This window comes from Amia ocellicauda, chromosome 13 (assembly GCF_036373705.1).
Source record: "Amia ocellicauda isolate fAmiCal2 chromosome 13, fAmiCal2.hap1, whole genome shotgun sequence".
Classification (NCBI taxonomy): Eukaryota; Metazoa; Chordata; class Actinopteri; order Amiiformes; family Amiidae; genus Amia; species Amia ocellicauda.
Window position 1 is genome coordinate 13,374,703 of NC_089862.1, and position 13,914 is coordinate 13,388,616.

General features: G+C 39.6%; 1 protein-coding gene across 12 annotated transcripts in view; it reads left to right on the top strand.

Moving 5' to 3' along the window:
- fryl (furry homolog, like) overlaps positions 1–13,914 on the top strand; it is a 129,977-nt gene that overhangs the window by 47,256 nt on the left and 68,807 nt on the right. For all 12 annotated transcript variants that reach the window (XR_010821747.1, XM_066719950.1, XM_066719945.1 and 9 more), the window contains one exon: positions 11,635–11,834. Coding sequence is in view for 11 of the 12 variants with exons in the window: in XM_066719945.1 (XP_066576042.1) it covers positions 11,635–11,834 (200 nt within the window). In the remaining variant the exon portion in view is untranslated. The remainder of the gene's footprint in view (positions 1–11,634; positions 11,835–13,914) is intronic.

Here is a 13,914-nt window from a genome sequence, read left to right on the forward strand (position 1 = left end):
TCTCCAATTTTGAAAGTGTCATATTTCACTGCTTACCCTAGAATCTTAATGGATCCCTTGCAGGCCTGTATATTTATGACTGTGTCAAAGCTGTCAATAGTTAAACAGGTAGATGTGCCAAATACATGTTTTACCTACTAATGTTCCTGCAGATAGTCTCCATTTAAGAAAATAAATGGCACAGGCAAACTGGTGTCCTCAAACAGTCTAGATATTCCTGACGTCCCGGTCTTCCCTTCGGTGGCGATTATGACAATTAGCTTGTGCTTTGGATATCCAGCCAGGCACACCGGACATAAGGAAAGCTGTATTGACAAAATTTACATCGGCTCCGACAGCACAAATCTTTCTAAGATGGAAAATCATTTAACCCAGAAGCCAGCGATTATTTAGGCTACTTCTTCAATAAAGCATATTGTATGCATGATACATGGGTTATTGTGCATACTTTGTCTAGGAGAGGATGTCCAACTGGCACATGGTATCACAATCTGAGGTACTTGGATCTATTTATATATACAAGGTAGAGCCTTAGAAGTTGTATAATCCTCTTGGGGACAGTTTTAATTGCAGGCTGTACTGTGTTGTAGGAAAGAGTGTCACATAATCTGAAGGTGGGTAGCTTCACCATGGGGTTTTCTTAATATCTATAGTATGTTTAGTTTTAATTTTGTTCTTCATTTATGGATTTGAAATTGAAAAACACATTCTTCAGTGAAACACTTTCATATCCTACAGTCTCTTGACAGGCTGCCTTGTGACACCTTACCAGGAAAGAAAGGGAACAATAATAATGATACTCTATAATACATAAAATGGTTAATATGTTAATTTTTAAATAGCACACACAGTCATCCAAAAAAAATAGCTTATGTAGTGTTTGCATAATAATCTTGCCAGGATGGTTTACATTGTATAACAGTCTACATAGTAGATGCTGTCCATTGTGATGCCCTCAGGTGCTGCATAAATTTAGAGATGTTCAAACCCATTCACTTAAGATATACACTCACCTAAAGGATTATTAGGAACACCATACTAATACTGTGTTTGACCCCCTTTCGCCTTCAGAACTGCCTTAATTCTACATGGCATTGATTCAACAAGGTGCTGAAAGCATTCTTTAGAAATGGTGGCCCATATTGATAGGATAGCATCTTGCAGTTGATGGAGATTTGTGGGATGCACATCCAGGGCACGAAGCTCCCGTTCCACCACATCCCAAAGATGCTCTATTGGGTTGAAATCTGGTGACTGTGGGGGCCAGTTTAGTACAGTGAACTCATTGTCATGTTCAAGAAACCAATTTGAAATGATTCGACCTTTGTGACATGGTGCATTATCCTGCTGGAAGTAGCCATCAGAGGATGGGTACATGGTGGTCATAAAGGGATGGACATGGTCAGAAACAATGCTCAGGTAGGCCGTGGCATTTAAACGATGCCCAATTGGCACTAAGGGGCCTAAAGTGTGCCAAGAAAACATCCCCCACACCATTACACCACCACCACCAGCCTGCACAGTGGTAACAAGGCATGATGGATCCATGTTCTCATTCTGTTTACGCCAAATTCTGACTCTACCATCTGAATGTCTCAAATCGAGACTCATCAGACCAGGCAACATTTTTCCAGTCTTCAACTGTCCAATTTTGGTGAGCTTGTGCAAATTGTAGCCTCTTTTTCCTATTTGTAGTGGAGATGAGTGGTACCCGGTGGGGTCTTCTGCTGTTGTAGCCCATCCGCCTCAAGGTTGTACGTGTTGTGGCTTCACAAATGCTTTGCTGCATACCTCAGTTGTAACGAGTGGTTATTTCAGTCAAAGTTGCTCTTCTATCAGCTTGAATCAGTCGGCCCATTCTCCTCTGACCTCTAGCATCAACAAGGCATTTTCGCCCACAGGACTGCCGCATACTGGATGTTTTTCCCTTTTCACACCATTCTTTGTAAACCCTAGAAATGGTTGTGCGTGAAAATCCCAGTAACTGAGCAGATACTCAGACCAGCCCGTCTGGCACCAACAACCATGCCACGCTCAAAATTGCTTAAATCACCTTTCTTTCCCATTCAGACATTCAGTTTGGAGTTCAGGAGATTGTCTTGACCAGGACCACACCCCTAAATGCATTGAAGCAACTGCCATGTGATTGGTTGATTAGATAATTGCATTAATGAGAAATTGAACAGGTGTTCCTAATAATCCTTTAGGTGAGTGTATAGCATTTTTATTGCTAATGCTTTATTTTAAGTTGCTTAAACCAACATCATCATTTCTGATCAAATACCTGACCTTAATACAGTGTCTTTGCCTGCCATTTGCAGCTTAGACATTTATAGTACATTGGGCAGGATATTTATTGCCGAAACCTGGAATCTTAATCTGTCTATTTAGGCAGACGCTCTGCCACTTATTTGCCCTGAGACCAGACTGTTGTCATGGACCACTGAGCCTGCAATATCTGGCCTGTGCAATAAATGAACTCGCACAGCACTCCATTCTCCCTCTACACCTGCTGCTAATTTGTTGTAACACCTAGTTGACCTTCCTCATAAACAATGGCACAGGTTTACAATCATTCATCCTTATTTAGCGTCTTCCCAAATGCGCAGCCTCTAAGTGTGGGCAGATCACTACAGTATGCTTAATGCTGACTGGCAGAAGCGCTCGTCTAGAATGTCAAGGGTTTATACATAAGCCTACACTGAACAAGGCCACTTTAATTGTAGCATTTCTACAGCTGCTGCTGGCTGTGGTGTCCAGAATGCATCACACTGTGTAGGGCGGGGTTTGGAAGGAGAGCTTGGGGTCCAAATGTCCCTCACGACTTATACTGAGGCCACGCTAGAAGATGGCAGTCATGTATTTTTCTACACAAGTGCTGGGTTATTTGCTTCTATAGTTCTGATGCAAGCTGAACCTAAATGTCAATATGGTCGTCACTGAACAAAATGCAGTCATTGTCAATAGGCTGCCAGCCCTTCTCTTATTCATTCCCCATGTTCCCTGAGTCCCCTTCTTTCTTTGTAGGGACTGTCCCCCCTTTTTGTTTTCCTCTGTTTGTCCTGTTTGAGCTTTCTTCCCTTTGATGTAAAGTGTACATTTGAATAACATGATATAGGTTTGGTTTTGGAGGCTGGGGATTCTTCCTGCTTTAAGCTGCAGGAATGCACCAAGTTTATGGTGGAGGATTTGGCATTTACTTTACATTTACTTTATTTGGACACCCGAGTGATCACACTCCTTGATGATAAAATACTCCTCACTACAGCTGCTTGCACTCAGCACAGTTTCACACCATTTCAACAGGATTCAGGCAGTTCCTGTTTTAAGATTTTAACCCCCTGCAGTCTTCTGACAAGAGCAATTTGAAAGACCGCAGCCCCTACAGCCTGGGGTCCCTTTTCCCTTTTCCCCGTGGGTAGCCTGTTCAAACTGTCATCTTAATCACTCAGAAACAAGTATGCACACTGAACTTCAGCACAGTCATTTACACAATTGGTTGTGTGTGACGAATGACAGTGGTCCATGTCTCGCCAAGAGATAGCCAGGTCACAGAGGCTGGCTCTAGGCACTGAGTGCTGGAGCCATCTACATCCAAAGCATCTTGTTTGTTTACTTGTCTTGCTCTTCAGATGCGTTTGTGATGGGGTTTCCGGAGAGACCCGTCACTTCACAAAGGGCCTGTTTTTGTTGCCCTGCTGTTCTCAGAGTTGGCTTTGTGAGGCTGCCTGGGAATTGGCCACAGAAGCTGAAGCTTTGCTCATTTCTTGCCCCAGGCCAAGTCCTCTGCTCTTCAGTTCAGCATGGACTGACCTTCCTTACAATATCACGGAGACTCGGAGGGAATACCTCTGATGGACACTTTAAGAAAGGTCTGGTGGAAATGTAACCTAAATTACAATACTAAAAGATGATATGGTGGGGTTATTAGTATTACCTGTGTTACCTTGACAATTCAAATGACTGATTAGACTACAGGGTTTTGTAATGCCTTCATTTCTTCTTGACTGGAAAAATAATCCATGTCTTACTGTGTAATTATTCTCCATATTTTATGAGGGGATGACAGCTCTTTACAAATGAAAGAAATGAAGCAATACAGTGGTCATATCATTTCCACTGTGGGTTTACTGCTTTTTCATTAAGACTGTGGACTATTTTGGAGAGCAATGAATTGTGTACATTATATTTGAATATTCCTTTACGTTGAGCTTAAAGTCTTGCACAGATTTTTAAACGGGCAGTGACGCATGGTATGAAAACTGAAGCAATGTCATCCTATTGCTTTTGAAAATAAGTATCTTGTAAGCTACACCTGCTTCAGCAGCTTTCTGAATGGGTTCAACCCCTACCATACTTTGGCAACTCCCATCTGTTTAATGAAAACATACTTTAAAATGCACTATCAGCAAGAAAGACTGCAGGTTAACCTGAACACCTCTGGCTATTGAAAGCCATTATTGCAGACAGCATCAGGATTCCAGCTAGGAGAGGTGTACTTTCTTTTCCACAACTGTGCAAACACCATGTCAAAGCCAATCCTTTAGTTTGAATACTGTTACTCCAATAAATAAATAAACAAACGCATAAATGGCCTTTTTAAGTGGAAACTGACTGTGCTGTGATTTACTGCAGAGCCCAGCATGTCCACAAAAAACAATAGTGGACACTGCTGAGTATGGGTGTTGCGAACCCTATAGCTGTGCGTGCCCTCTAGGCTTTTTGTCAAAGAAGGTTAGAGTTCAGGGTGAATTTGCTGAAACGAAACGTACTTGTACAAAGTACAGACGTAACAGACTGAATAGCCTAGCATATAACATTTATGTTGTTATGGTTTAAGTAACATGCCTGAGATTATTTTTTTATTTACTTGCCTGTTTCTTCTTTTTTAAGTTTTAAGTCTAATGCAGTGATTTCCACAATGTCACATTGCATAGAGCTCTTATTCCTGAGCAAGTTGCATGTCTGAAGTCATAACCCAAGATATTTTTTACATTTTCAGTCCAGTTGTCAGGTGCAATGGTAAAATCAGCAGCCATTCTAAATAAGTTTGGTACAACATTGGGTCTGCAATCAAATAATCAGATGAATTACAGTGGAATTGATAGAAAACTTGCATCAGACAATGCCTTCCATCTTTTGCAGAATCTACGAAATATAAATACTTCAATGGCACACATTAAAAACTATAGAAACATGGGTGATTGTTTGAATTGGTAAATAGTCTTGTTTTAAATACCCATTGCTAAAAATATATATAGTAAATGACAGCAATTAAGAGAGCATTTGTGTTTGTGTTTTATAACTGAAATTATGAAAATGTCATAAATTCCTCCAAACTGCCTTCACTGACTTTATTGTACTGATGAGTGTGGTTGTGGGAATAGCCAGACCTCAGTATGCACTCCTTTACAAATAACTATTCCCATCTGTACACATCAAAGTAGTCCAATTATTGCTGCAGTTTTTCTTCAATGGGACAACTAACAGTGTTTGTGATGGTGGGTGGGTGTGGGTGTGTGTGTGTAAGATGCAGGCACTTTAAGTTTGTGTACACTATACAAATATTTAATGAAGCTGCTGTCTTAATCTCAAATATGCAAGATTAAGGAAAATACAATTGAAAATGTATTTGTAATGATGAACCTGTGTTAATCTTAAAAATGTATAGGCCTAGCTTTGATGAAAATCTTAAATAAGCAATACAGATTACATATTTGTCACAAGATGAATACATGCATTGCATAAATGTGACTTAATTACATGAAGCTTTTGGGATTATGAAGCATACAGTATGAATGCTCTAGTTACTTTAGGTATTAGTGTCATAATTTAATGGTAGAACCAACTATAAGTAGAGCAAGAAGATGGAATGCAGATTTGCACAGTCATTCATATTTGTGAAAATATTCTTAAAGTAGAATGACTGTGCCCTACAATACCGCTATACTGTATTTGATTTTGTTATTCCATTACATAGGCCTATATGTTGTGTTTTTAAGGGAACTCCGTGTTAACTTACTTGAGCACTCTGTTTAACTTACTATTTCATTTTAATACCTTTTTTTCATAGATGACTTCAAAGAACTTGCCTCTAAAACAATAATCAGTGAATACATGCCATGCTTATTGAGTTATAGTAATAGTGCATTTACACTGTAAATGCCATTACTGAGGGGGCTCAGTAGCATGAATTTTCCAGACAGCCCAATGTTGTGTGTCTTTAGGGAGGGTTTGTCCCTGGAAACTTGGCTGTGGACTAAAAATCCAAACAAGATGATCCTCTGGTCTCCCCAGTCATTCCCCTCGGTTACCAGAATCACTTTTCTGACTATGCTTTTTGGTAACATTTCCAGCATCCTCTTTTTGGTAGTGTAGTGATGGTCTCAATAACCTTTTAAATGTCTTTGTGATGGATACTATGGTTGAAATATTTTTTGACATGGTCTTCACCAGATCTGATAAGGTTGATTAAGCTATTGCCTGAGATCTTCAGCCAATTCTATGATTTTGCCCATGATGACGAATGATACTGACACGGATTTCATAGGCCACCTCCAGTAGTTTCTGTAAACCAGGAGATGTTTTGCTTGAAGCTTCTAGATAACCAAGAAGCACTGCAGGATTAGGCTACATTTCCAGAAATTACATGTCCATAACAAAAAATGACACATTTCTAAATTTGATAAAGTGAGTTGTCCCTGGGAGTTCAGTGCTTCAAATGCTTATGTAGGAGTGCATTGTACAGCCACATGACTGCATAATATTTGATTCACCATTCAAATATATTTGCATACTGTATCTCTGGCCCTGCTGTGCTCTGTTTAGTGATCTCCAAATTGTTCAATCTTAATTTATTTTCTGTTCCATTCTGCTTTACCCACAGTGTTATAATTTCACTAAAGAAAATGTGAGGCTGTATTTTTCTGATGCATTGCTACTGTTGAGACTCATAGGCAGCAGGGGAGCTGCTGGGTGGATCAGACTGAAAATGAAATTTCAACTAACTCTACGAAACATTCATGTTGGCTCCTGCTGTTTTTCACTGCCAGAATCTTGGACGGGGACAGGATGCTTTGCATTTTTTCTGTTGTTGAGTGGAAAAGTACAAATATTGTTGGGTTTCTCTCCGTATTTCTGTGAGAAGTCAGGAGTGCTGGACAGGGGGAGGGGAGAGAGGCCAGTGATTGGCCTGGGAAAGCTGGCTATGTGACGTTGGCTTGTGTAACCTGGTAAACAGAGGGGGAGTGTTCCAGGAACAGAGTCAACAACAGCAGACGCTCGCAGAATGAGCAGCGAGTTGCAGTGTTCCCTCCATTCTGTATAAAAAGCACAGCAGCACCCTTTATACAACTGCTTCCTTCTGCCCGCTGTTGTGGCTGTGATGAATGTGACCGTTAGTGTTTTAGGAATGGCATTCTGACTAAAGAATTGGTCTACCTGCTTTTTTTTTTTTTTTTTTTGTGGGACACTATCAGTGTGAAATTGAATGATTGATTTCTTAAGAGGATCATAGAAGTCAATGCACAATTATTTCTGCTTGGCCAGCACATTTGTCCATTAATGTATGTGACAATATATGGTGCTGTATGTGAACTGTACATTTTGTATTGGCTACTTCTTAAAAAAGCAAAAACATAAATCCAACAACATATGAATGTAAACAAATGTAATAAAAAAATAAAGATTACATAGGTAAACCCCTTGGGTCACTTTTGTATAAGGCTATGTAATCAGACTTACCTCTTCACTATTTTGCACTTTTAAGCATATTGAAATATGCCAGACGTATTGAGAACCAGTTCCTGTGTACCTGTGGGATACTACATCAGTACTGGGTGTGTTTCGTAGTTTGTTCCTCTACATCCTAATGTTTACATATATATATATATATAAAAAAAAAAAACACAACAAGAAACAAACTGCCAGTGTTATTTGTGTGTTTATTTTACTAAGTTTCACTAAAACAGGTTGCGGTGTCCCTGGTAACCTGCAAAAACTGCTTCACAGATGTTTCCTATTCCAGAGTAAGGGAAACCAGCCCTAAAGTTTCTCACAATCAGAGATCATGCACACAACAAACAGGCCATTGTTTACAGCACCACAAGCAACCACTGCATTCAGGCAAATAAGACTGGCCTTTCTTAGATGTTTGTTTAGGAGTATTGCAATTCAAATGGAGCAAGACAATAACACCTTTCCATGGAACAACTAGAGAGACGTGCATGAGCACAAAAGCACGCAAATCAGTTCCTTTTAATATGTTAAATTTAAGGCAGTGCTTTGTAACACCTAAAGTTAAACTGATTAAAATACTGTAATTCTTATTTTTTGTAGTACATTTCCATTATTAATATTAAGGGAACGAAGCATTTGTTTGCTGTATAGAGAGTCCGCAGTGAAAAATGCTGAATTACCCTGTCCCTCAGAAACTTGCTCTCTCACCTTTTTGAGTGGGGAAAAAAGCATGATCTCTTGTTTTTCATTTATTTTTGTTGACACTCCAACTGCTCCTCTGTACTGTATAGTCTCAGGGGGGGCAGTAATGGTTGCACTCTCTCTGGATGTTATTCTTTCAGTGTTCAATGAAAATGGCAATACTTCCTAGGCTATACACAGACACCTGGAAGCCAGAGTGGATTGGGGATTGGATCATCAAGCTGGGCTGTTACAGTTGCCTTTAGACAACTGTATTTGCCTCCTGACTGTAGATGAGATGATTTTCTGTCCCCTGTTATGACACAGTTCCATTCATATTGCACAGAACAACTGTGCATGTGCTATTCCCACAGCAGAACAGCACTGTGGGCCTGGATTGTTATTTTGGAGTAACTGTGTTCTAGTTTCCTGCTGGTTTGTGGATTAGTGAAGCTGTGGCTGCACTGCTCTCAGTTGGCTGCTTTGAGCGGCTGTCCCAATGCCTATATTCTCCTTTGCATTTTAGCCATACGGGGACTTTTACATAGCGGTGTCTGTAGATTTATTATTCATGCCTCCCCCCCCATTTAATCGGGTCTCTTATTGTTGCTGCTTTCAAAATCTTCACAGTGAAGTTTGTCATTGGAATCAGAAACAAAGTGTAATAAAGGCAGGTCCACCATACAGTCATTATGCTGTGCAAAAAGACTGTTCTGTTTATCCCCCACCATAGATAGTCATTGAAGGGGTGTTTGTACAGCAAACAAATGGGAGCAGAATGCTGGCAGTACAATCCATCAGCGTGACAAACCATGCCATAGAAAGCACTGTGCTCTCCTGCCTCTGACTTTGTACAGCAAATTAACCTTCTTAAGGTTAATTTACACTCCCCCCCCACCTTCTCTGAGGATATTCAAGAAAATAATACAGACTGTATAAGTCATTTGTATTGTTAACTTACTTGCCATAAGCATGACAAGTGCAGTAATAAATTCATAAATAACAGCATGTAGAAGTCAATTGAGGACAGTCTATCCAGCAGATTATAGCTGCCATAAATTGTGAACTAATCTGGAAGCAGCTAATTGGAAAATGATTAATCATTTAGATTTTTCTCATACACTTCCTTCTTAACAAATGGATTAAGTTACATAGTGAGGCTGTAATGGAAAGTGTGTGTGTTGCTAATAATTTAGTGGAAAGTTTGCAAAAGAGTTTGACTTCTTCACTGGAGTATTTAATTAAGCATATCTGCAGAGAATTTTCTTGCACTGTCAATTTTACTTCATCCATAGAAAACAGGCAACAAGTCCTTAAGTGAGTCCTGTATATGGCCTACTTTTTCTTGTAATACCAACATCTTGTTTAGTGATCTTTGCTAATTTGAGAATAGTGTACTAGTACTTTCATTTAATAACTGTTCCAGACACCAGTTCAGTACTGTTTAGTGAGTGAAAGTACTCAGTGATGTAGACTCCCTTCTCAAAAGTGATGGTTAATGTTTTTGTTTTCAGAAATATCACACATTACAACTAAACAAAAAACATTTATATATTTATATACGTTTTAAAATATTTTCTTTTGTTAATCTCCATAAATAATTTATTTAGAAAAAATATAACTTTCACTCATGAAAAAGCATGTTATACAATCCAAAACTTTGTAACTTCCAGCCTGAATCTGTTGGTGTGCAGAAACATTTTTTATAGGAGGACCGGAAATGATGATATAGGCTAGTACTGCGCTAATCTTCAAGTTTTTAAAAGGGATGAGCCTTTGTTTTCAAGTGTTTCCTGGGCAACAGACTTTAAGCACCTCTAGCTGTACTGTTGCTGTGCAATTACAGTTTGTGCACTTCATGGGGAAAGAGCAGACAAGATGTGAATAGTACTGTACATGTTTGTTTACAGAGCTGAGGGGAGTCACAGGATTGAATATGCTTGAAGAAAAGCTAAGGAATTCCTTTGCTGATGATTATGGGAACAGATCTTAAGTTTTAAAGATCGGTTCTATTTAACTGCGAAAAACATGAAAATGAACATGTGAACAAGGACATGAACTTCAAAGGGTGGGGCAGGGGGTAGTCTGGTAAAAACATTTATGCTTCTTGCACTTTAAATAGACAAGGATGTGGTGGGGCTAATAAGCAGCTTTAGCCTATGATCAAACGTATATAAAATGAATGGCTTCCAAGGGGCTCGACCAGTAAAGGCCCCTGCTTGGACGGCATGGTGAGCCCTGTACTCAGACACTGGTTCCAGTCTGTACTAGATCATAGCCAGCTAGCACCCGGATTCCCCACCCTGTTCACCATTAGGGTTTTGTTGACTTGAGTCAGCCAGGCTTTTCTTGGCTTGTGGCACAACCGCAAACTCCTGTAACTTACTGGCTACCAGTTACCTTTAGTGTTATCAGTGGGAGCTGCATTAGTCTTCCCCACAGTGCTCTTGCTCTGCTGTTTATGCCGTGTCCAGGGAATGACTGGAATGAAGTGCAATAGCTTGACTGCACATGTTGTAGAGGATGTGTGTCATCATGAGTTGATTTGGCAATTGGTTCTTCCTAATTGTAAACATATAAAAGGGGGAAAGAAATGCAACTCCAAAAACAGTTGGTGACCGTAAAATAAACAGAATTCACAACTAATAAAGTTTGCACCAGTATTTGTAATCAACCCCAGAAATCCATGTATGTAGTATCTGTATAACTTATATCTCTGGAATTGCCTGAGTGAACAAGAATGCACCATTTTTCAAACCCTTGCGTATTATTAGCTGGGTTATTCCTTTCAGCACTTTCTGTACCTATGTGTTATATAAAACCAGTTGCAGTCCTTAGCTCATACTTCAGTATAGTAAAGGTTTGTTCGAGCCTCTGACCTTCAGTCTGTTTGAGTGGATGTGAAGTATTGAATGGTCTGGCTTTCAACCAATTGCCTTCCTGGCTTCACCAGTCCCTGGGGGTTCCTCATGGTCATTGCTAGTTACTTAATTTCCACACAACACCAAGCTAGAACTTGATGCCCGATTTCTCAATTTATTTATTAAGGCCGTACTCATGTCATTTTTGGCGGAGAGGGTTGCTTTGTATGTTATGGTGCCATTTAAAAAAATGTTGCCTAGATATGTATTCCTAAATGTTTTCTCTTCCCCTTACAAAATCTAATATGTAAATGATGTGCACTGCGTTTACCAGTTCTCTGCTCTTGTGTTGCAGCCTCGGCCCCAGTGAGCAGTGTGAGTAGACGCCGCGTTTCTCCTGGTTACAACTCCCTGTGGGAGAAGAGGAGTGTCATCATGTCCAACATCACCATAGACCCGGAGCTGAAGCCCGGAGAGTATGTCATCAAGAGCCTCTTCGCCGAGTTTGCTGTCCAGGCAGAAAAGAAGATCGAGGTTGTGATGGCAGAGCCGCTGGTGAGTCACGTTTTCTGAAACTGTATCCTGTCTGCGCCCATTTACTGTGTGGCTCGCAGCACACTGCTCAATTGTCATTTCTCCTTTTAAATAGTCTGCAGATTTTGATTTTGTCCTTGTTGTACAGGCAGGTACGTTCATCTGTAAATATCACCAGCATCGGAACTATCCGTTTATATCCAAGACATCCCAAAACATTGAAATTAGAAAATGCACAATCAAATTATTTTCAGAAATGTAGGGGTCAAATACCTACGTAATCGGTTGCACTGCTTGTAATCTGGGACACTGAATGATGTCTCAGGAGATTTTATAGAAGTGCTTTTAGATTAAATGTGTTAAATGGAGAAAAACAAGTGAGAGGAGCTAGTAAAATGGAATCCAAAAAGAAATTAAATCAAAGTATATATAGGCTTTAATGCATAAGCTAATGGGCTGAGCTGTCTCGAGCAATCCCTATCAGAGCTGTACGTTCATCAGCTACAGAGTTTCGGGACTGAAAAAGTGCGCTCTTCAGAGTATGCAGATGAGAAGAGTAGTGTCTGTTTGATAGTGGCTTTCAATTCCTGTTGTCAGAAGTCAGAGTGCCAGAATTAGAGCCAGGAGAAATAAACTTAAGATAGGCTAGGGAGCGAGAACAGTGAGGTGCACATTCTGTGAAGGTAATGAAGGCTCGACTTTGTGGGAGAGTGTGTATGTGCCATTTCTTTCCCAGAAATAATTTCATGTTTTCCTGGAAAGCTTGGCAAACAGTTTTCACCGAGTCGCTGGCATTCAGATCAAAGAAACACGGAAAGAGGTATAAGGCTTCATTGTTTGAAGTGACATTCACACTGAATTGGAGAAGCTATACTTGCCCTGTGCTTGTCAGGTGTCCTGCAGTAGTCTTCACTTCGTATAGGTCAGCATTGCAGGGCGAGTCTTTTCTTCTCCTGCCTCTCATGCTGTTAGGGGTACCTTGAAGGACTTTTGATTACATACCAAAGACCTTTAAAGATGAACACTAACCTTTCATTTGTCTCGGGTAATTGAATATTTCATGTTCTTCTCACATTCAGATATTTGGTATTGATTTGAAATACAAATACACTAAAGCTGTATGAAATCTAGAATTGGTTTTCTGTAGCAGGCCGCCAGGTGCTACAGTGCCAGTGCCTGTGCTGTAATGAAAGTTTTAATATTGTGTACAAGTAATGTATACACCTGTTCATATGTGCAATAGGAAAGTCAAACCCCCTGTGTTTCTTGCTATAATAGTCACTGCAACTCAGAAATATTTATATAAATTATACTATCATAAAATTAATGGAAATTTTCATGTAAACAGTACTTACTCTAGTAGTTCAACAATGACCTCTCTTTTAGCAGTTATTTACCTTGATATCTACCGGTACTGCAATCTCATTGTGATGTTTCTGTTAGTTAATCTCCCCTCTTTTTTTTTTAATTAATTCTATAGAATCACTAATGTATGAATGATCTAGATAGAGGGTAGAGGTAGATATGGAAAATAAAAGCAAATTACATTAAGAATATGCAGGGTGCATTTTCACAACCAAGGACTGCATTGCAGGAAACTTTATTGTATAGTTGTCATTTAAACTGCATCGGTTTACATATACACGCAATTACTGTCTCCACATGAGGAGGGAAATTGATTCAGAGTGCACAGTAGGCGAGTGGATATTATTCTCTTTGTGCCAGTTGCATATTTCATCATCTTTAATGTATCGATTAGCTATTTTTAAGGGTTTAAAAGTTTTGATCTTCAACAAAAGTAATTAGTAGCAGGCAACTGCATTTGAACCTGAAACCATGTGTTCTTATTGTCTACCTTCATCATTGTAATTTAATTACATGAAATGGCTGGCGAAAGAGACATTTGTTTACAAAAATATAGGCTAGGAACTGAATTCCAAGCCAGAGCTTCCATGGAACAGTTTATGCTAAGCAGAGAAGGAAACTCTCCTGGCAAATTGAAGGGCATGCAATAATACATTATTTTAAGACGTATGCTAAACAAATATAATCCCTATAATCCAGAGATATTAGTCATACATAAAGTAATGACTATTGTGAA